Source organism: Neomonachus schauinslandi, chromosome 5 (assembly GCF_002201575.2).
Source record: "Neomonachus schauinslandi chromosome 5, ASM220157v2, whole genome shotgun sequence".
In the NCBI taxonomy this organism is placed as follows: domain Eukaryota; kingdom Metazoa; phylum Chordata; class Mammalia; order Carnivora; family Phocidae; genus Neomonachus; species Neomonachus schauinslandi.
This window is the reverse complement of record NC_058407.1, coordinates 132417560-132440102: the sequence shown is the minus strand read 5'-3', so window position 1 is coordinate 132440102 and position 22543 is coordinate 132417560. Positions and strand designations below refer to the sequence as shown.

General features: G+C 42.9%; 2 protein-coding genes across 4 annotated transcripts in view; one reads left to right on the top strand and one right to left on the bottom strand.

Annotated features, from left to right (window-relative positions):
* TASOR2 (transcription activation suppressor family member 2) overlaps nt 1-3563 on the top strand; it is a 71708-nt gene extending 68145 nt beyond the window's left edge. Inside the window, exons 23-24 of the mRNA XM_021696733.2 lie at nt 1805-1986; nt 2463-3563. Coding sequence (XP_021552408.2) covers nt 1805-1986; nt 2463-2581 — 301 coding nt within the window. The 3' untranslated portion in view covers nt 2582-3563. The remainder of the gene's footprint in view (nt 1-1804; nt 1987-2462) is intronic.
* Nucleotides 3564-4565: 1002 nt separating this feature from the next.
* The window catches only part of GDI2 (GDP dissociation inhibitor 2), a 32001-nt gene continuing 14023 nt past the window's right edge, over nt 4566-22543 (bottom strand). Inside the window, exons 4-11 of one of the 3 annotated variants that reach the window (XM_021696799.2) lie at nt 21491-21625; nt 15868-16066; nt 15502-15633; nt 8992-9091; nt 7593-7764; nt 5805-5949; nt 5561-5615; nt 4566-5472 (exon numbers count right to left, since the gene is read on the bottom strand). In XM_021696799.2, coding sequence (XP_021552474.1) covers nt 5326-5472; nt 5561-5615; nt 5805-5949; nt 7593-7764; nt 8992-9091; nt 15502-15633; nt 15868-16066; nt 21491-21625 — 1085 coding nt within the window. In that variant the 3' untranslated portion in view covers nt 4566-5325. The remainder of the gene's footprint in view (nt 5473-5560; nt 5616-5804; nt 5950-7592; nt 7765-8991; nt 9092-15501; nt 15634-15867; nt 16067-21490; nt 21626-22543) is intronic. The other 2 variants (XM_021696800.2, XM_044915016.1) reach the window with 2 other exon arrangements.

Sequence of the window (22543 nt, the reverse complement as noted above, 5' to 3'; positions counted from 1 at the left end):
GCGAGGAGACTCAAGAAGCCTCCCCGCCCACGCCGCCTCCTACAGAGGAGACAGTAAAGACCCACTTTTATGATGTGGAAGTTGAAGCATGGGGACGACAGACCTGATCCAGGTCAGACAAGGAGTTGTGACGCTGGGCTTCAAGCCCAGAATGTTCACCTCTAACATGACTGCTCTCTCCTGTCTCACCGCACTCCTGTCTCCAAGGACAAGCGTAGGCCTGAGCATGCGATCTTGAAAGGGAGGTGGCCAAGAGCACAGGTCCAGGAGAGGCTGTACCTAGAACTAGTGCAGGAGGAAAAGTGAGCCAAGAGGTCTGAGTGGACCCCGGAGCTGACGCTGTCAAGGCCAGGAGGGATTTCCCTGGGGCGGGTGCGAGGATGCAGAGGATGGCAGAAGCCAACTGGGAGTTCCTGAGGAGGTGACTAGCCAGCACTTTAAAGGTTCAGGTTCAGAGTAATTAAAGCTCCGAGGTACCACAGCACACCTATAAAACTGGCAAGTATCCATTAATTTCGCATTCAGAGGATTTGGGGTAAACAAATAGGTACACCACTGCTGGCCCTATAATAGGCCCTTCAGATGGTACCAGTCTCCTGTTTGAGAGCAGGCGTAGGGGGAACTCGTCTGAATATTCATACCCTGTGGCCTCTGGAGACATTTATCTGAAACTAAAAAAAACCCCTAGCTTTCAAAAACTGCTGTTTCTACAAAGAGGTTTATAGCAGTGGGTGTTTATCAGTAACTACAAAACCAGCGTCAGAGCCATCTTTAGGCAAATATGACATCATATGGATGCCATACATATATAATTTTTTAAAACATATGCAAAATAAGGAATATACGTATAAAAGCATGCAGTGTGATGCCAGTCACATAAATCTGTGTACAAAGGGGAAAGCCTGGAAGGAAATGCACCCCATGGCCCGGACAGTGCTTGCCCCTGGAGACGCAGGGGCCTGGAGGAGTTTGCTTTCCTCCAGCAGGTGGGAGAGAGGCTGATAGGATGGGAGAGCAGGTGGAGAGACGCTGACAGGTTAAACATCTTCCACTAAAGTTGGAAGAAAAAAGATAGGCAGTTACAAGAGTCTAAGGGAGGTCATGGGGCACCCGGGTGGCTCAGTCGGTTAAACGTCAGACTCGAACTCAGCTCTGGTCGTGATCTCAGGGTCATGAGATTGAGCCCCACGTCGGGGTCCGCGCTGAGCACAGGATCTGCTGAAGTTTCTCCCTCTCGCTGTCCTTCGTGCTGGTGCACGTGTGCACACTCTCTCTCTCAAAAGAAATCTTAAGATTTTAAGGGAGGTGAGAAATGACAATTACGTAGCAGCGGGAATTTCCTTAATGAAGCTGTTGATCTGACTAAAAAGCCTGGGGACTATAGAACAGGGTTTGGAAGCCTTGCTGTAGGATAAAGCACGTAGCTAGAGGCCCACTAGAAATGACCAAAGCCTGGCCAAGCAGCGTTGTTACATGAACTTGTCGATGTCCCTCTTGCTTGGAACGAGGCCTGGACTCTGTAAAAACCTGTATTGACAGGGAGTCAGCAAGCGTGTGATGTTTTGAGGGAATGGGACGGGAGGACAGTGATGTCTAGAAGGCCAAGTGTGTCATGGGAAAGAACAGAGAAGGGAAAAGGCATCTCAGGAGTTCTGAATGTTTTAACAAAAGAGGTCCAACTGTTAAGTATTGTGAAGGCAAGAAGTGTAGGAATAAAACAGCTAAAAATTAAGATACAGTGAAAAGTAGACCTGCAAATTTATACTGAATCTAAATTTGGTTCACATTTCCGTCTCTATTCCAGAGTGGATTCAGTTGCACATAAGAAGAACTTAATACTGAAATCCTATCAGAGTGCAGATCTCATCGACCTGCTTCCTTATCACCAGTGTGACTCTCGAGCACCATCAAAAGCAGAACATTTAAAATGTCTGCTAAACCTGCAAATTCAGCACATCCACGCCAGGTTTGCGGTCTTCCTAACAGGTAACCCACAGCCTTCATTCTGGTTACTCTAGAAACGTCCAGGTGCAGACATCGGATGCCGGAGATCTGTGCGCATGTCCACCCGGTGTTTGCCTGCCGTGTCTCAAACACACGGAAGGCCCAGGGCACGGGGTCTCGTGGGTTCGGTCTAGCAAGCCATCCCCTGATGCACTGCTGTTAATCACCACCTACGCGTACTTAAGTGTTTCAGGTGAATGTTAACCCAGCTTTTTAAAACTCTGTAAGCAAGGACTAGTTGTCACTGGTGTTCAGCATCCCCAGCCCCACTCCTGGGGGCTGCTCCCAAAGCTCCACACCTTTCCTCCCTGGAACCTCTCCTCCCGTCCTTGGATTAAGCAGTTCCATTAAAGTTTGTTGTGGTGGTGTTTTTTTTTTAATAAAAGGGGTTCTGATGCTTTAAAAGTATACATCAATGAATTTTTCACCAAAAAGCTATTTTTTTCTTCTTTTTACAGAAAAGCCCACTGTCTCCAGAGAAGTCTTTGAAAATAGTGGCATCCTTGTTACAGATGTAAATAACTTCATTGAAAATATACCAAAAATAGCAGCTCCGTTTAAGAGTAGCTATTGGTAAGGACACTTTCCAGAACTCTCCTGTGTGAATGGGACGGGACAGATACTGACATTTGTATTTGTGTCCGGGAGGAAACCAGTTGTTGGCAAACTCTGTTCTTTACCTACATCATGCTGTAAATTTTAAATCTGTACTAGGGGTGGAATTGCTGTTGGTTTGGCCTAAGTGGGAATTTCTGAAGGATCCACCTACTTCAGAGTAACCCATTTCATCTGAATGACACCAGTTGTCACCTGCAGTTCATCTTGTTCCCAGGACCGAAGATGCATAATAGAAGTCCCCGTTCGACAGCCTCCTGTTTCTAAAACATTTCTTGGTGGTTCTGTTTAAAGATGAAATTATCAATTTTGGGTTTCTCCAGGTGATCAGCTGGCCTGGACGGTGATGCCACCACCACCAATTCCTAGTTTCCTTTTAGTCTGAAAACTTTTTAGATAAAACTGATTTTTCAAATGAGAAAACTGCTATGTTCTACAACTTGAGAGTTTTCCTTCATTTCTTTACACTTTGCTATAAAATCTTGGCCTTCATTCACAGTGGGACGTGAGCTGTCCACTAGCTTTGGGTTGCAGTGTTCAATATTATTGTTTTAAATTATTTTCATTTTATACAGAGAGCCTTCAAAGGTATTAAGCTCAATGTTAAAAAGATTTTTACGAACACGTTTACTTAGTTGTAGCAAAAATAAGTCTATTTTAACGGATAGCTTTGTTTTTGCATGTTCCTGTCTGAAAGGCGTTCTGTAGTGCATGTTACAGTCGGTCGGAAAGGCTTTACCACCCTCGTGAAAGCTAGGATCCTATGTGGTTTGTTTGCTGTTACTCTGGCAACACTACAGTAAGTTCTTTGTTACAGATTTATAAACTGTCAGTTTCCACTTAGTTTTTGTAAATACTGCACTACAAAATCAACCCTCTGAGGAAGAAAATCATTTATTTATGGTATTAGAAATAATTTCTACCGTAATCTTTAAACTCAAAACCAAGCAAAAAAATGTTTGTAGATACATAGTATCTATTTGGAACAAGTTTTTGTAACTAATTTGTTTCATTTTTTTTAAATAAAGACAACTGAAAAATCAACTTTCTGGGATTCCTTTATAGCAAGATTTGAATTTGTGGGAATGTTATGGCAGTTTTTAGGCCATGTGACGGAAATGACTTTGCTTCCACGTCCGTCACTGGCCCCACCGCCCTGCCCCGTGCTTGGCCTCCCGAAGCAGGGCGCGCCGAGCCAGGGCGGACAGGCTTGCACAAGCCTTCCAGCACCTCTCTCCTTGCTACCCGAACAGTCCTGACGTGACATGGTCTCTGGCTTGGAAGCCCGGGCTTCCCGAGAGGACAGTGGCTGCGCGGGGCGCGCTGACTCGGAAATGAAATGACTGACGAGTGACTGAGCTCCGGCTGCTCGCTAATCTTTCTTTCCCGAACCCCCCAAAGAGCCCTCCCACGACCCACAAGGCTCGCTCTGTGTCCACAGCCGCTTTTCTAGAACTGCTTTTACACGTCACCAAGCCATGGAGTAGCGCGCTGTCCACTCCTCCAGGCCGCCCTCGCCATCCCCGTTCCCCACTGGCCTGGCACCTGAGTATTACAGGTGTTCAATACGCACCTTAAGTGAAGATTCTGAAAAGCTCCTGATACTCTATGAATTTCTAGCCCAGCGTGCACCTCTGCCCGCATCACTAGCTGACGAAGAATTAATTAGGGGAAGGAAAGACTTGCTAGGATTTTAGATCCTCTCACCATGTAGACAGAGCAGTGGTTTTTCAAGTAGGGTCGCTCTGTGCCTCAGGAGAGGTGTCAAGAACATCACGTGGGGGCTACTCACAGCGAAGCCAGACGATCCGTCCAGATTGGGATGGAGCACACCCTTCTACGCGGCGTCCGTCAGCTGCACGGGAGGGAGGGAGTGAGCCACTGCACCAGCGCCAGGACGACACGCACGAGTTCGTAACACCAGGACACAAACAGACCAATTGAGAAGGAACTGGTTTCCAGAGTCTGGCTTTATTTTGCAGTACAGAAATCATGTGGAGCCATTCGAGACAGACATCACTGAAGTGCAGGCTCTGTCAAATCAATACTGCATCGCAGCTTGGTCCAGTCAAGAAGCCACACCTGGGATACAAAAGAAGCTTCTACGTTTACCTGCTTTACCACAGGTTTCTATCCCCCTTGCTCTCATCAATTTTATCAGGTTAGAACACCGCACACAGGCTTCCTCCAAAATGACTCTCAGGTCTGCAGTTGGGTTAGAACTGTAGGCCCATGGAACCCCAACGTGTGGCTGTGTTCCGTGGGCATGGTCATAACAGCTGACAGGACACACGAAATGTCCCAAGTCATGGAATATTCGGTTGGAATCTCAACGCCAAGGGGAGAGACAGCACGCGAATGGTGCTGCTCTGGCCGCGGAGGCGATGCTGATTAAAAGATACAAATACTGTATCAGGTGCTCCGTTATCAGGACCACAGGATTTTCTTAAAACTGATCCTTCACTGGGGAAAAAAAGCCAGTATCGGTTACATTGAACAGAATGTGGTGACCTGCCTGTTGTGAAGAGCCGCTCCACGGAAACGAGTTACTACATGATAGGAGAGAGGGGAGGAGTAGTTACTGGGACAGTGCTCTGCAATCTCCGTTTGGATTGCGAAGCAGGCCTTAACGATAGTGACTGCACACAGTACGCGGCATTCGCCAGAGTTAAGTCTGTCCTAACAAGACGCGCGCGCGCACTGCGGTTAGTCTTCCCCATAGATGTCATTCTTCTTGCGCTTCATTTCCTCAAAGTCAAACTCGGACCCGGTCATCCTCTTGTAGATGTCTTTGATGTCGTCACAGGTGGTCTCAAAGTGAGTGGTAGCATCGTATGTGCGGGAAATAAAGATCTGGAATGAAATCACAAAGACAGATTTGAGGCGGGACGTCTCCCGACGACCCCTGCGCCCCATGCCCTCCCGGGACCGCCGCGCTCACCTGGCTTTCTGTTCCCAGGTCTTTTGGTACGAGGAGGTCACTGATGCTAACAAATCTGGAGGGAAAGAATGAAGTCGGCAGGTGAGCTGACCCCAAGGCCACACTCACAGCTTTGCCGCAGTTCCAAGCCCACAGCGTGAGACGGGCGGGCACGATGCCGCACGGCCGGCTCCCAGCGCTCACCCCGCCACGAAGTCAGACCTCGTCTTGCCTTTGAGCTCATCTACATGAACACATCACTCACTTCTGTTCAATTGGTTCCAAAAGCTCCAAAGCTGGTCTGATTTCTTTCTCCGGCTCCTTGGTTTCCACAGTGGTGCTGACTATGGCGATGTACTTTCCCTGTGCGGCCACGTTGTGCGCGGAGGAGATCATGCAGACATAGATATCTGCGAACAAGGAGTGTCATCTCACTGCCCAGGCTCACGAACCTTCCACCCAGATCGCATCGACGTGTGACTTAAAATCACTGGCAATAGACCCAGTCTTCTAAGCTTCAGTTCTAAATGGAGGCAGCCTAGGTCCTGCGTAAAGCATGCCCGAGTCCAGTGACTTCTAGCCTACGGAGACTACGGTCTCTGTAGCCGGGAGCTGCTGGACGGGCACACGTCCTTTCCCAGCTCTGGGAGCGCCACCCAGACACTGGGCAAATCTAACTGCTCTAGGGTCCTCTTGCTCTCCAAGCCCAGCACTTAGAAAAGCTTTCCAACAGCTAAGAAAGGATTTATGAAGTACGAAGTTTCTCATTTATTACAGTAACAAAACTGCCAATCAGCATAAGCTGTTCTTCAGTTACTGTAAGAAACCCCTACGATCCCATGGGTTCTACCTGTCTACATGCCACTCAGTAAGTGCATCATTTCCGATAGGGAAGGTCATTACTGAGCTCCTTTACTCTTTTGAGGCTTTCATCAACCCTGCGATCTGCTTGGGACCCCTTGCAGCCCCTCTGCTGCAGTCCTAATCTTCCGTGATTCCGGTGTCTTACATGGAAAAATAAACACAGACAGCTCTGTTTAAAAGCAGATAACCCCTTTTAAGTTGAATTTTCAATAAATAAAAGTTAGACTTCTACCTGAAAGGATGGTGGGAAAAGGTGGGGGGGGGGGGGGAGGATGAAAACAACTTTTCAACACAAAGAGATTAGGAATTACAATTTTAGAAGTCAGTCCTGACCCTAACCATAGAAAGCTGTTTTCTAGCACACTGCTAAAATCAAATGTAAGTATGAACTTGACAAATGACGACATAAAAGCACTGTCACTGGCTCAAAACCACAGCGGGTCACCTAGTAAGCATGAAACCCCTGCAGGCTATAACATTCGATCCAGGAGACACGGTGACCACTCAGCTAGTCCAGCCTCTCAATTCCTCTTTCTAGGACGAGAGAATAGAGGTCCAACGTGGGGGACTAGCGGGAGGGCGAGGCAGGGCTCTGGGACTAATGTGTGCCTTTCAAGGTGAGGATTTAGGATCTCTCGGAGCTAAATCCATCACATCTCGTTTCCCATGGGTAACCTAAAGTTTCTTCACTATAACAGAGCAAACAAAATTAAAAATCTGGGATGAGGGGCGCCTGGGTGGCTCAGTCGGTTAGGCGACTGCCTTCGGCTCAGGTCATGATCCTGGAGTCCCGGGATCAAGTCCCGCATCGGGCTCCCTGCTCAGCGGGGGGGTCTGCTTCTCCCTCTGACCCTCCCGACCCTCCCCCCTCTCATGCTCTCTCTCTCTCAGTCTCTCTCTCAGATAAATAAATAAAAAATCTTTAAAAAAATAAGATTTTATTTTTTGGGCGCCTGGGTGGCTCAGTCGGTTAAGCGACTGCCTTCGGCTCGGGTCATGATCCTGGAGTCCCTGAATCGAGTCCCGCATCGGGCTCCCTGCTCGGCGGGGAGCCTGCTTCTCCCTCTGACCCTCCCCCCTCTCATGTACTCTCTCTCAAATAAATAAATCTTTAAAAAAAAAATCTGGGATGAAACACAAGCAAATTCTAACAAAATTCCACAAACATCTGCTGATCTTCAAAACCCACCTGACTTCCGATTGACCTGGTTCTGGGGAATGATGATCTGGCAGGAGTTGGCATCATTGGTGTTCTTGATGGGGTGGCTGAGGATGCAGATAACTCTGATCACCTGGCCTACTTTTTCTACCCGGTCTTTGACGTAGCTGGGATCACAGATGAGCTGCTTACAGCGAGCAACCTGTACCCAAACATTTAAGTCCCATAACAATCCTGTCCACAAAGTTTTTCAACAGAATACTGATGCCATTGTCCCTTTAATATCATCTGTTACCTTCATAAGGTTAACTATAAGTTATTATTGAACTACAGATAAAACTAGTTTTACCAACAATCCCAACAAATTCTCCTGGAAAAGACCCATGAATTGTAAGTCCTATTCAAGTATTTGGGAACCTGGTGCACAATGTTTAGAAGTTACATGTTTTAGAATCGGGCAGACAGGTTTCAAATCCTGGCTGTACCCAGCGTCAAACGGTCGCTGCTAGGATTAAATGAAATACTGTATTTAAGGGCTGTCATATGCGACTGTGCCCGGTAAGAAGTGAATGTTCTGTGATCTGAGAGGAAGAAGCCGTGGGAAACAAAAATGAGAGGACACGAGAGGACACTGCACTGAAAAGGACTCTGAGGTACGGATGAACTCCTCCCCGTTTGTCCCTTATCACCAAAACCCATTCTGCTAGAAGCACAAGGCAGATACGAGGATCTACAGTAATAAAAGTTCGTTCAGATGGCCAACCAGCAGGTGTAGGTTATATGGACCTAACCCATGGAATGCCGTCAGGAACACCAAATATTTTTCTATCCTCAGCTATTGAGCAGTTCTACCTATCTGTAAGAGTTGTTATTTCATAAATAGGAATGAGCTGATTGGCAGACCCACAGCATCAGCCTCACCTGAGAGCTCACAAGGAAATGCAGACCTACTGATTCTGAATAAACACGTTAACAAGGTTAACATAGACATATATTCAACTCGAATTTGAGAAACACTACCTGAAACTCCACCTAGCGAGCTCCACAGCTAAAACCCAAATTAAATAATAAAATGCTCAGTATTTTCCAAACCCAAATTCAACCAATAAATTAAAAATGGTATAAATACAGCTAAATTTAAATGAAAATTCAGGAGACCGGCACCAACCTACACTATGTATACACAGAACACGCACCACTAAGACTTCATCCATAATGTGTATCTCGGTCTTAAGCAATAATCAATTAGTAAGATTTTTTTTTTAAATGAAGCACAGCATCTTTAGCTAGTCCTTAGTCATTACAAATACCAACTTGCCATAAACAAACCATATAATCTGAAATCCAGCATCAATGCCCACACCACATTACATGAGGCAACATTTTCTTCACAAGAACATATTATTTTTAAATTGTAAAAGCTACTTACCTCTCCTTCAGATTTCACACCAATCACTTTTCCATTCTGCACAATGATTTCTTCAATGGGTTTATTGAGCATGTAGGTACCACCATAAATAGCACTTAGCCTGAAAAAATTTTTGAGATGACAAGAATTTATAATTGTGTCAACTACTAAAGTCTTTCTTAGATCTTGAGTTACAGGCAATGTGTATTTGCTCAATTTCCTTCTAGAAGGCGTTAGTTTAAAAGTCATTAAAGCTACAATGATAAAGAGTCAAAACCATGAAGCGAAGTCTCACATTCACAGTTCTGAATAGCAAGTCCAAAAAAGGCACGGACGAGTGATAGGCGAACAGCTTATGTCGGTCTAATCCTCCTGCATATAAATAAAACTGAACTACAAAAATAAATAAATAATAAAAATACCTAATCCGGAGGCTCTGCAGAGTGACTAAGAGCAGACACTGGAGAAGAGACTTGGAAGGAACGAGTGAGCTGTGTGCGGCTTCTACGGCTCGCCCCCTGAAGGAACCACTTCCCTGGTCCTTGTAACAGGAGCCCCTTGAACAGAAGCAGCAAGCCCGCAGTCTTGCTGATTCAAGGAGCCAGAGGACAGAATTTGGGGCTGTCAAAGGAGGTGAAAACGGCGGGGGGGGGGGGGGTATGCTACAAAAAGGGGAGCCACCAAATCTATAAAATCTCTTCAAATCCTTAACAAGCTCCAGGAAGGGCTCGTACCCTAGAGAGATTCCAAGCAATCCAGCAAAAAGCAACAGATAAAGGGGGCCAGGAGCTGAGCAGAGGTTAGAGCCGAGAGCCTTAGGGACAAACGGGTCCGAAACTGCTGCGTTACACAGCCCGGTACACACCTTGAGCTTTCCCCGGAAGCCCCAGGAGCGTCTCACCTCACCGGACCAGGACTAAGGATTCAGCCAAAACAAAAACTGCCCTCCCTAAAGGGTAAAGTCAAACCTTCAAAAGTTCCAGGTGAGTGGCCAGTGACTTAACTGCCGACTCCAACAAAAATCACCCCCCAGAGAAAGAACCCAGCATCTCTACAATGTACCAAAAACGTGTCCTGTATGAAGTCAAATATTACTAGGCCTGCAAAGAAACAAGAAATGTGATTCAAAGTAAAGATTCGGGAAAAGCAATCAATACAAACAGGTACCCTGATTACCGATGTTATAAATCACAGGGATATCTGAGGACAGACATCCTCATTCAAACACAGATGTTCAAGAACATATTATTATAAATATATTCAGTGGGGTCAAAATGAGTAAACCATCTCAAAAAAAACTGTATTTAAAAAACTGGAAGTTCTACATGTAGAAAGTACAGTACCAGAAAAAAAAAGTTAAAACTCACGGAACGGGATTAGAGCCTTTTGGGAATAGAAAAAGGAGTCCGTGAACTTGAAGACAAATCAATAGGCATTATCCAATATAGAAGCATGGAGAGACCAAAAGACAAAAAAAAGTGAAAAGAGCCTCAGTGTCTACAGAATAATACCCAGCATCCAACATGCACAGAATTGTCCCAGAGGGAGGACAGAGAAAATGGGATGAAACATCTGAAGAGAATAATGATTTTAAAATTCCCAATTTGACATAAACAATTAACTTACACATCCAAGCAGTTCAGTGAAGCCCAAGCAAAACCACAGAGGCAAATCCTAGTGAGACTGCCCAAAACCAAAGAGAATCTTGAAAGCAGCCAGAGGGAAAAAAAAAAAAAAAAAAAGAGCCACCCCGCACGCGGGACGGCTGTGACTGACTGCATGCTGGCTCACTTCTCCTCGGAAACAAAGCAGACACAAGGGAGGGGACAGCAGCTGGAAAGCGCTGCATGAAAACATCTCAAGCCAACAAAAGTCCTTTAAAAACGAAGCTGACAGAACCCGTCACCAGCAGACCCAGAACTACAAGAACGCCACGGGAGAGCTGAAGAGAAATGTCACCAGATAGAAACAAGGATTTATAAGAAAGAAGAGCAACAAACACGGTACCCTGGGAAAATGGTTACTTTTCCTTCTCTGTTCTCTTCAGTTCACTGAACTGATTGTTCAGTGCAGAATTATAACACTCTGCATTGTGGAGTTGATTAAAGTACATAGATGTAAAACAGGCAACAGCACAAAGGAGAATGAGAAATGTAAAGAAAATGTTGCAGAGTGCTGCTTATATATGTAAAGTATTTAGCACAATATTAACTCCAAAGAAATTGATAAAGGATGCATACTATAATTTGCAGAGCACTAAAAAATTAAAAATAGAAAGGCATGGCTACAAAGCCACTAGAGGAATTAGTCTGGAATCGTAAAAAATATTTGATTAATCCAAAAAGAGAAAAGAGGAACAGAAGGGGAAGAGAAACGGGGGGGGGGGGGGGACAAACAACATGACAACAGATCTAATCCCAACCGTATCAATAATTATACTAAATCTGTATGAGCTAAACAATCCCATTAAAGGCCAAGGTTGTCACACTGGATAAAAAAGCAAAATTCAACCATATGCTGTCTACAAAAGACTCACTTAAATATAAAAACAAAAGTAAAAGTAAAAGCATGGAAAAAAATACAAAAGAGTAAAGCAAGCTGGTAAGGTTGTACTTACTATCAAAGAAAGAAAGTGGAAAGGAGTATCACCTGGTAAAAGAGCTTTAAATGTATGAAGTACACACTGACAAGGCTAAACTGAGAAACTGGTAACTCCACGGTGGAAGATGCTCCCTCAGTAACAGAACTGGAAAAAGAATCTGTACGAACACACACATGAACGACTCTATCAGCCCCCTTTACAGAGCGCTGCACCCAACACATGCAGGATGTATGTTCTCTGCAAGGGCATAGTCAGTCACTAAAACAGACCCTTGATTTGACCATAAACTATGGGGCCCCTGGGTGGCTCAGTCGGTTAAGTTTCTGACTCTTGATTTCGGCTCAGGTCGTGATCTCAGGGTCCTGAGATTGAGCCCTGCGGAGGGCTCCACACTCAGTGGGGAGTCTGCCTGAGTCCCCTCTACCCCTCTCTGCCCCTCCCCCCACCTTTGTGTGCATTCTCTAAAATAATCTTTAAAAAAAAATATTTGACCATAAATTACGCCTTAATTTCAAAGATTAAAATCTTGCAAGTTTGTTCTCTGATCATGGAATCAGATCAGGTATCAGTAACAATAGGATATTTAGGAACATCTCCAAATGTTTAGCAATTAAACACTACACCTTCAAAAAACCAAAGGATTAAAGAAGGAAAAAAAAAAAAAAAAACCCCAGAAGAGACAGGGTACCATAGTGAATGATACGTATTTAGAGAGAAATTTTAAACCTTTTAAGTCCCATGTTAGAGACAGAAAGTAAAATCAATGATCTGTTTCACCTTTAGAAACCTAGAAGAAGGGGCGCCTGGGTGGCTCAGTCATTAAGCATCTGCCTTCGGCTCAGGTCATGATCCTGGAGTCCCAGGATCAAGTCCCGCATTGGGCTCCCTGCCAGCAGAAAGCCTGCTTCTCCCTCTCCCACTCCCCCTGCTTGTGTTCCCTCTCTTTCTGTCAAATGGATAAATAAAATCTTTAAAAAAAAAAAAAAAAGAAAGAAACCTAGAAGAAAATTAAACCCATGTAGGAAGAAGAAATTAAGAAAGAACAAAATCAATAAAATAGAAAATAAGCTACAGAGTAAATAAAACTAAGAATTTGGTACTTTGAAAAGATTAATAAAATTGATAAAACCCTACCAAAAAATGAGAAAATATGAATGACCAATCACAACAATGAAGGTAGGAGCTTCACTACAGATCCTAGACACTGAAAGGATAATAAAAAAAAAATATTATGGGGTGCCTGGGTGGCTCAGTCAGTTAAGTGTCTGCCTTCAGCTCAGGAGTCGTTATGATCCAGGGGTCCTGGGATCGAGTCCCACGTCGGGCTCCTTGCTCGGTGGGGAGGAGTCTGCTTCTCCCTCTGCCCCCTGCCCCCACCTGTGTGCTCTTGCTCTCAAATAAAATCTTTTAAAATATATATATATATATTATGGACAACTTGATTATCAGAAAATTCAAGAACTTATGTGAAATGGTCAAATTTCTTATAAAACACAAGAGATGAAATAAATGGGACACCTGAGTAGCCTGATTTCTAATTCATGTGTGTGTACACACACTCGCGCACACAAATTACATCCAACAATAAAATAAAAGGAAAATACATCATGAATAAGTGTTGTTTACCCTGGGAATGCAAGGCCAGTTTAATATCCAAAAATCAATCTATAGTTCACCATAGCAGTAGCATAAAGAAGAAAATCTGCATTATTAATGTCAACACCCATTCATAAGAAAACTCCCAGCAAGCCAAGAATAAGAAGGAATTCATTCCAACAAAGCCATCTACAAAAACTCTATTAAAAAACGTTTAGTAATAAAGAATGTCCATGCTCAACAGCAAACAACTTTACAATAAAACTGAGACAGTTTCATTAACAGCAACATCTGAATAGCATAAAATACTTGTGAATAAATGTGAACTAGGTGCTAGATCCCTACAATGAAAGCTTCAAAGCACTGCTAAGACAAAGAACACCTAAGTCCATGGAGAGAGCAGCACATTCATGGGATGGAAAACTATTACTAAGATACTTCTCCCCCAAACTGATCTATACATTTAAACTCAATCCCAGTCAAAATCCCAGCATTTGTCCTAGAAACTGACAAGCTGTTCTAAAATGTATATGGATATGGAAATGCAAAGGACCTAGAAGAGCCAAAACAATTTTGAAAAAGAACAAAATTGGAGTTTTCATTACTTGATTTCAAGACATAATGTAAAACTAGAATAATCAGGGGGCGCCTGACTGGCTCAGTCGGTGCAGCACCTGACTCCTGATCTGGGGGTTTGGAGTTTGAGCCCCATGCTGGATGTAGAGATTACTTAAAAATTTTTTAAAAAGTCCTTAAGGGGCATGTGGGTGGCTCAGTCAGTGAAGCGTCTGCCTTTGGCTCAGGTCATGGTCCTGGGATCGAGCCCCGCATCGGGCTCCCTGCTCAGCGGGAAGCCTGCTTCTCCCTCTCCCACTCCCCCTGCTTGTGTTCTGCTCTTGCTGTCAAATAAATAAATAAAATCTTTAAAAAAAAAAAAAAAAAAACTAGAATATTCGGGATGCTAAGGTAATGGCATAAGAAAAATAAACTAATGGAACAAAACAGATACATATCTATGGCCAACTGATTTGCCACAAAGGCACCAACACAACTGGAAAATAAAGTCTTTTCAGCGACGGTGCCAGAAGAACTAAATCCGGGCACAGAAAAAAATTAACTTCAAGCCCTACCTCACCTCACACACCAACATTATTTCACAATGAATTATAAATTTAAACACAAAGCCAAAACTGAAGTTTCTAGAAAAAGACACTGGAGACTATCTTTGTGCTCTTGAGGCATGCAAAGCTTTCTTAGATAGGACCCAATAAGCACTAAACATAACTAAAAAACTTGATATATTATCAAAATTTAAAACTTTCACTGATCAGGCGACAAGGCACATACCGGGAGAAAACATCTATAATACATATATCTGACAAAAAACCTGCCGCCAGCATTCAAGATCTCCTACAAATCCAAACCAGAAAAGACAACCCAATCTTTAAAAACGTGTAAAGACATCAACAATCACATCACAAACTCATACAAATGGCCAAAAAGCTCATGGAAAGGTGATCAACATGAGTTCTCAGGACATGCAAGGTCAAGCCAGAATGAGAGAGCATGTCACACCTCCTCGGGTGATGAGAATCAGGAAGACTGACAGCACTGCGACAAGGCGGGGGAGCAGCCCGCAGAGCAGTGGGGACCCCCCTAGCCCCCCCCGACCGCGGCGGGGCTGGCAGGCGGCACCACCACCCCGCAGGGCTGCTTGGCGGGGTTTCCTGAGCGCACCCCTCTATCCTCCGTAGCAGCCAGCGGTCCCGGCCCTGCATATTTACCGGTGAGAAACGATGGCCTACGTCCACAGAGACTTTCAGTACTTGCACTCCCAGGAGCCCAACCTGGAAACCGCCCGGATGTCCAGCAACAGGAAACTGTGGTCCATGTGCAAAGGGAAAACCACTCCATATTTTTAAAATGAACCACAGTACATGCAGCCACATAAATGAATCTCAAACATATCGTTAAACAAAAGCCAGCCACAAATGAGTCCACTTCGTCTTATTCCTTTTATATGAACTTCCTGAACATGCACAAGGAATCTACCGTGAAAGAAGTCACAGATGGGGCTGCGGGGGGGGGGGGAGGTGATCACGAGGTGACACAAGGGAGCTTCCCAGACTGAACGATTTCTTCTCTTGATTGCAGCGTTGGTTACACAGGTCTGTACACTTATGAAACAACTTTTTACTGTAGATCTGTGGTTTCATCATAAAGTTTATTTCAATAAAAAGAAAAGCACCTCACGGCTCACAGACCTTTCACCATTCCCAGCCCCGTGGCCTGTACTTGCACTGAAGGAGACCAGGTTAGCGATGGGCACTGACCTTGCAAATCCCTGTGGCAGCTCTCCGAGGCCGTAGAGTGGGTAAAGGTACGGGCTTTTGCCATATCTTGCCAGAGACTCACTGTAAAGTTTAATCCTGTTAATGGTTTCACAACATGGCTGATCTAGATAGCTAAAATAAGGGAAATAAGTATTAGAAAATAAATATTTAAAATGTTTTTCTGAAAAGATTTTATTTCACTACTTTCATATTTTACCTAAAAAGTTCTAACACTAATTAACAGCTGGAACCTCTCATAATATAACATGGTTATCTACTTGTTTTGTTAGAACTTCCATTTTGGAGAACTGAGAAATTTGGTGACAGTTCCAAGAAAAATATAAATCTAAAACCCGAAACACTTACTCATCGGTTCTGTAAAGTGCCAGGGCATGGCCAGTAAAATCTATGACATCTTGTCCCAAGTCAAATTTCTTGTACACCTCTCGCATTGCAGTCTTCTTAGGATCGATGCCCTCAAAAGTTCTGGGATCTTTCTCATCAAAGTTGGCAACATACACTAGGAATTTTCTGAAGCGACGTTTTTCAAACAGTCCCATTAAGCCTAAAGAATGTGTCAAAAAGCAAACATTCACACTAGGACACTGTGGAAAAGACAGTGTGAGAGGCAAGGTTAAATGTGCCACATTATGACCTGAGCCTCCTCTAAGGAAGTGTGCAGCCTAAGACAAAGGCTCGTACACAGTATGGCTTCCGCCTTCACTGCGCTTTCCGATAAACTAACATAATTACAACAGATCAGTTATTAAGTCTTCAATTCTACAATCACAAGTAATTACAACCAGTACTTAATTAAATGTAATACATTTAATTATGTCTCTTATTAGGAACAAGGTGAATATGACTTTGAAAAAACTATTATTCACGACAGCATCCACCTGAATGTTCTTCTTTTGACAACTGTGATCTATACTCATCCAACTGCCTAAAATTCTGAATGCTCCTCCTTTCTCTGTGTGCTAACATTCACTCCAGCATTTCACAGAAAAGATGATTATGCTGCCGGTCACTTACTTTAATAAAGTCCTAGATAATCAGTTAACCACTTTTTACACTAAAAAAAGCTAGGGAGACAGGTATAAACTACTTCATAAACCCTCAGCTCTCTTACTGGTCAGCAGTCCTACTTGAGTATACAGCTGCTAGGAAGACAAGGCCAAAGAGAAAAAATGTTCTGGCTCTATCCCCTTTCCTAAACTATGTGACTACTTTAAAAACAACAAACTCTCACGGAACAGTGTAATGGTTTAATATTTTGAATATTATTTCCCCCAAGACTATAGTTGAAATCAACAAAACTGAAAATTAAAATGATCATGAGGCCACTAATGATATCTAACTACACTTAACATGTTTAAATTATATTTACAACCTGGCTTAAAAAAATGGGACGGGGGCACCTGGCTGGCGCAGTTGGTAGAGCCTGGGACTCTTGATCTCAGGGTCATGAGTTCAAGCCCACATTGGGCATGGAGCTTACTTTAAAAGGATGAATGAATGCATGCATGCGTGAAAAAATAATTTTTAAAAAATCAAAAAATTTAAAAATGGACAGAATGCGTACACAGTAATGGTACAAGGCTAAAAAAAAAAAAAAATTCTATGACCACACAAGCACCAACTTATGTTTAGTTGTCAGGGGTAAAAATAAGACCACCAATATAATACAGTTCAATTTTCAACTACTTCCCTCTGACAAGGCCTTCCCTAATCGCCCTATTTAAAACTGTGCCCCCCCCACCTCCCTTCACCTCTCCACACAGATCATCATCTCATATACTCTTCCATACTTATAGCCTGTCTCCCACTAATTTAAGCTCGAGAACAAAAAGCATTTTTTGTTTACTTTCCCCTTCTGCTGAACCTGCCCTACCCCAAACCTAGAAGGGTACGTGGCACGTAACACGTACTCCATGTCCAATTCACATACTGTCTGATGCAAGCAAATAGAAGTTATCCACATACTGGATATACAATATAGAAAGAAAAACGTTCAACTATATGATAAAAGGGTTAGAAAAAAATCTTTTTCCAGATTACTCAGTTTCCTGAGTAGTATCTTAACATCATTTCGAATGTTGTTTTACTTTCCTTCCTTCACTTGCACACTGAGGTTTATTTACCAAAAAAAAATACTTAGGTCAAGACATTTAAAACACTGAAAGTTACAAAATCCAGAGCGGTTTCATGAAGAGAATAAATGAAAGCTTTCAACAGATACAAGATTTGACCATGGAGAATGGGAAGAATACTGTTAAAATGTCCATACTTACCCAAAGCAATCTACACATTCATTGTGATCCCTATCAAAATACCAACAGCATTTTTCACAGAACTAGAATAATACTAAAATTTGTACCGAACCACAAAAGACCCTGAAAAGCCAGAGTAACCTTGAGAAAGAAGAATAGAGCTGACAGTATCACCATCCCAGATTTTAAGACTTAACGACAAAACTGGACTGATCAAAACAGTCTGGTACTGGTACAAAGAGAGACCCACCTGCATGAGCAACTGATCTACGACAAAGGAAGCAAGGCTATCCAGTGGGGAAAAGACAGTCTCTTCAACAAATGGCGCTGGGGACACTGGATAGCCACATGCACACCACACACCATACACAAAAATAAACTCACAATGGATTAAAGATCTAAATGTAGACAGGAAACCATAAAACACCTAGGAGAAAAGACGGGCAGTGATTTCTCTGACATCCACCACAGCAACAGTCTTCTGTATGTTGGACTACACCAAAATAAACAGCTTTTGCCCAGGAAAGGAAACCATCAATGAAACAGAAAGGTAGCCTATGGAATGGGAGAAAATATTTGCATATGATACATCTGATAACGGGCTAAATCCAAAATACATAAAGAACTTAACTTACACAACTCAACATCAAAAAAAAAAAAAAAATCTGATAAAAAATGGGCAGAGGAACTGAAGAGAACTTTTTCTATTTCAGAGGACAAACAGACACAAGAGAAGATGCCCCAAATCACTCATCATCAGGGAAATGCAAATCAAAACTGCAATGAGATCTTGCCATTTGTGACAACATGGATGGACCTAGAGGATATTATGCTAAGTGAAATAAGAAAAAAAAAATACCATACGATTTCACAAGTACACTATAAAAACACAATAAATGAATAAACAAACTTACAAAAAACAGAAACAGACCCATAAATACAGAAAACAAACTGATGGATGTCAGGGGTGGAGGGATGGGAGGCTGGGCAGAATGGGTGAAGGGGAGAGGGAGGCCCGGGCCTCCAGTCCCGGCATGAATACGTCACAGGGATGAAAGGTCAGTGCAGGGAATATAGTCAGAGGTCCCGTACCAGCCCTGTGTGGTGACAGACGGCAGCTACACTTGGCAGCGAGCAGGGCACAGACTTGTTGAACCACCACGTTGAACACCCGAAACTAATGGAACATTGTGTGTCAACCATATTTCTATTTAAAAAAAAAAAAAATTTGACCACAGCATCAAAAAAAAAAGTGAGAGTGGAAATCAGTGTCAAACACTCCTGAAGTACAGTACCCAGTACACAACCTGCCGGTGGACCTAACTGACCTAATCCAGCTGCTTCAGGCCGCCCCGGCCTGGAGGTCACTCAGCTCTGCACCGGGAAACGTGATTCGCTGCTGGCAAAGGTGTGCGACATAAACAGGGCTCCCCGCAGTTAAGAGTGAGAATAAATAAACAAGCTAGAGATTTAAATTATGACAGAAGAATTTGCTGGACACATTTCAAAGCCATTCATGAAAACTTCTCAAAACAATTCTGAACACAATCCATGTTCAACATGACTTGAGGGGGTCAAAGATACTTCTCACTGATTTGATTAAAATAATGCTTGACCAATCACCAAATATTTACTGGAACCTTGAGGTTTCACATGAACTGCCCCAAGAACCAACAGTGAGTACAGCTCCTAAAAAAGCCAATGTAACCTTAGGCCACATGAACAGAAATATACCGTCCTAGAAAAGTTCTAGTCTCGGGGCACCTGGGTGGCTCAGTTGTTAAGCGTCTGCCTTCGGCTCGGGTCATGATCTCGGGGTCCTGGGATCGAGCCCCACATCGGGCTCCTTGCTCAGCGGGAGGCCTGCTTCTCCCTCTCCCACTCCCCCTGCTTGTGTTCCTGCTCTCACTGTGTCTCTCTCTGTCAAAGAAATAAATAAAATCTTAAAAAAAAAAAAGTTCTAGTCTCACTGAGACTGAGTGAGCAGACAACACTTGGAGTACTTTGTCTAGGTTGGCAGCTGGCTCCCACGGTATTGTAAATTGGATAATCTGGACAAATCAGAATTCCCAGAGAAAAGTGGCATATTATGTAAGAAACAACTATGGGATGGAAGCTAGAAATGTTTAGTATTAAAAACAAACAAAAAAAGAACTAGAAGGTATAGTTGTTAAAATAGCTTTTAAAAATCTGTATTTTTATACTATACAATTTAGAGGTTACGAGTACAGGGTTCTAGAGTCAAACAAATCTGGCCTCAAACCAGTTCTATCAGTCATGAGCTTTGCTACTTTGGGCTTTGCTTTTATACTTGTATACTTCAGTTTTCCCATCTGTAAACTAAAGATACTAGTACCCACATCTCAGAGAGACAGCGAAGGGTAGAGAATACCCATAAAGGCCTTAGTACATACACGCCTGCACATAATGTCCAAAAAATGTTAGCTATTATTAAAATTATAAAACAACTGTTCTTGTTCATCCTTCTGAACCTCTCCACTTCTACACCTTTCCTTACCCGTTCGTTCTGCCGAGGATTTTCCGGCCTGACATCCTGACTTCAAGATCTTATTCATTAGTAGAAAACCAGTTGCCGAGAAGACAGGGATCTGGTAAAAATTCATACAACTGTATACTAAAACAGGTAAATTCTAGTGTATGTAAATCATACCTTTCAACATTTTCTCCCCTGATAGCAAGAAGGAAATAAATGGAGTTAGAGAAGCTGCCAAAGTAATTCAAATTAGGTTTTTAGGTGAGAGAACTTTCCCACACTCAAGCCAAAATAATCCCTGATTATTTATACTGGATAAATAATTACTGGCACTTCTCCCAATCCAAACAGCTCCCTCCCCTAAACTCCTGGAGCATTTACTGTAGAAAACTCATCCACCCATTAGCTATCCAAATTCTCCTTTCTCAAACTGCTCTGCGCAAACAACTCAAACACCTTCAAGGAGAGAAGGTCTTTTTTAGGGATGTTTGCTATTGAAAAGAGGTAGGAATAGAAAATGTTAACCAGGAATCTCTGGTTGAGCCAAGAGAGGAAATCATTTTGGGCAAAGAATAAAATCACTCCACACTCACTGGGAATTCCTAAAAACAGATTTCAGAGAATGACAACAGCAACAATTAGAAGATCAGTTTTGCCAGAACAAAGTTCTTTCTTTTTTGGCGGGTTGGATAATAAGATGCAGGTGGTCAGCTCAGTACAGTGATGGAAGGACACAGGCGCTGGAGTAAATACTACCAGAGGTTCGGCTCTAACCTTCCCACTTACATAACTATGTGATCTCAGGCCTCCGTTCCCTCATCTATAAAATGGAAACCCTACCCTGTGAAGGTGTTTCAAAAGTCAAAAAACAAAATGAACGTGAAGTGTTTAGCCCAGAGCCTAGCACACAGGAAACCCCCCAAAAAACAGTAACTCTTGTGAGTTATCATTAGTATGAAAAAGAACACTAGCTGACCCACACCAGCACCAAGTTCCACGAGCTAGAGACAAGCCACTTAAACCCTCTCTGAGCTTCAGAGGTAGGGGTTTTTGAACATTTTCTTCAATGATGTACTCTCAACTGCCCAGAACAGACATTCAATATTGTTGACTGGATGAGTGGACAGATGGCTGTCAAGACAGGGGACAGTAAATGTGATCTCTAAGATTCCTTTCCACTGTAAAATCTCAATGTTGTGAGAAATAAAATAAAATTACTTACTAGATGCCAAGGCTTCTGCTTCAGTGGAAGGAACCTTGTAGATTTTTCCTCCCTTATAGACAAAGCTCCCTTCAGTCACTTTGAAATCCAGATAGCGAGTGACCTCTGTATAAAGCAGCATCTTAACCAGCTGACCTAAAAAAGTCCCAAAATTCAAACTATAAGTTAAGTCTTACTACCTTCAAAAACCAGCAGAAATAAAAGTACATTTATTGTTGGCTTATAATAATAGCTTCCCAGTTTTTTCTAACATTGTCCAACAACCCCTACCAAAAAGTCTCAAATGCCATGTTCTAAACGGGAAAATCAGAATGCATACCTATCGCTGAGCATATTTAGAAGTATGTTTTTAATGTTACAACTTCAAGATTAATAACTTCATCAACTTGCTTTTGTAAAATCTGTATTAATAATTATTAGAGGTATGAAGTTTAGAATTATAGTACTACTGCAAATGGGTTTGAATTTCCTTTAAGTTCCTATTATAAAGAGAGGCAACTAATAGGCAAAAATTTTCAAGAATTTGTGTTATGCAGTTTATATTATTCAATCTGTACTAATTAAATGAATATTAATTTCATGGGCGCCTGGGTGACTCAGTCAGTTGAGCATCCGACTCTTCATTTCGGCTCAGGTCACCATCTCAAGAGTCATGAGATCAAGCCCCGCCGCGGGCTCCAGGCTGTGCATGGAGCCCGCTTGGGATTCTCTTTCCCTCTCCCCCTCCCTCTCTAAAATAAATAAATAAATCTTTAAAAAAATAAATATAGGGGTGCCTGGGTGGCTCAGTCGTTAAGCGTCTGCCTTTGGCTCAGGTCATAATCCCAGGGTCCTGGGATCAAGCCCCGCATTGCGCTCCCTGCTCAGCAGGGAGCCTGCTTCTCCCTCTCCCACTCCCCCTGCTTGTGTACCCTCTCTCACTGTCTCTCTCTCTGTCAAATAAAATCTTTAAAATATATATATATATATATACATATAAAATATAATGAACATTAATTTCAGATAGAGAATAAAACCAGGCATACAATTAAAAATATCATCTGTCTATAAACC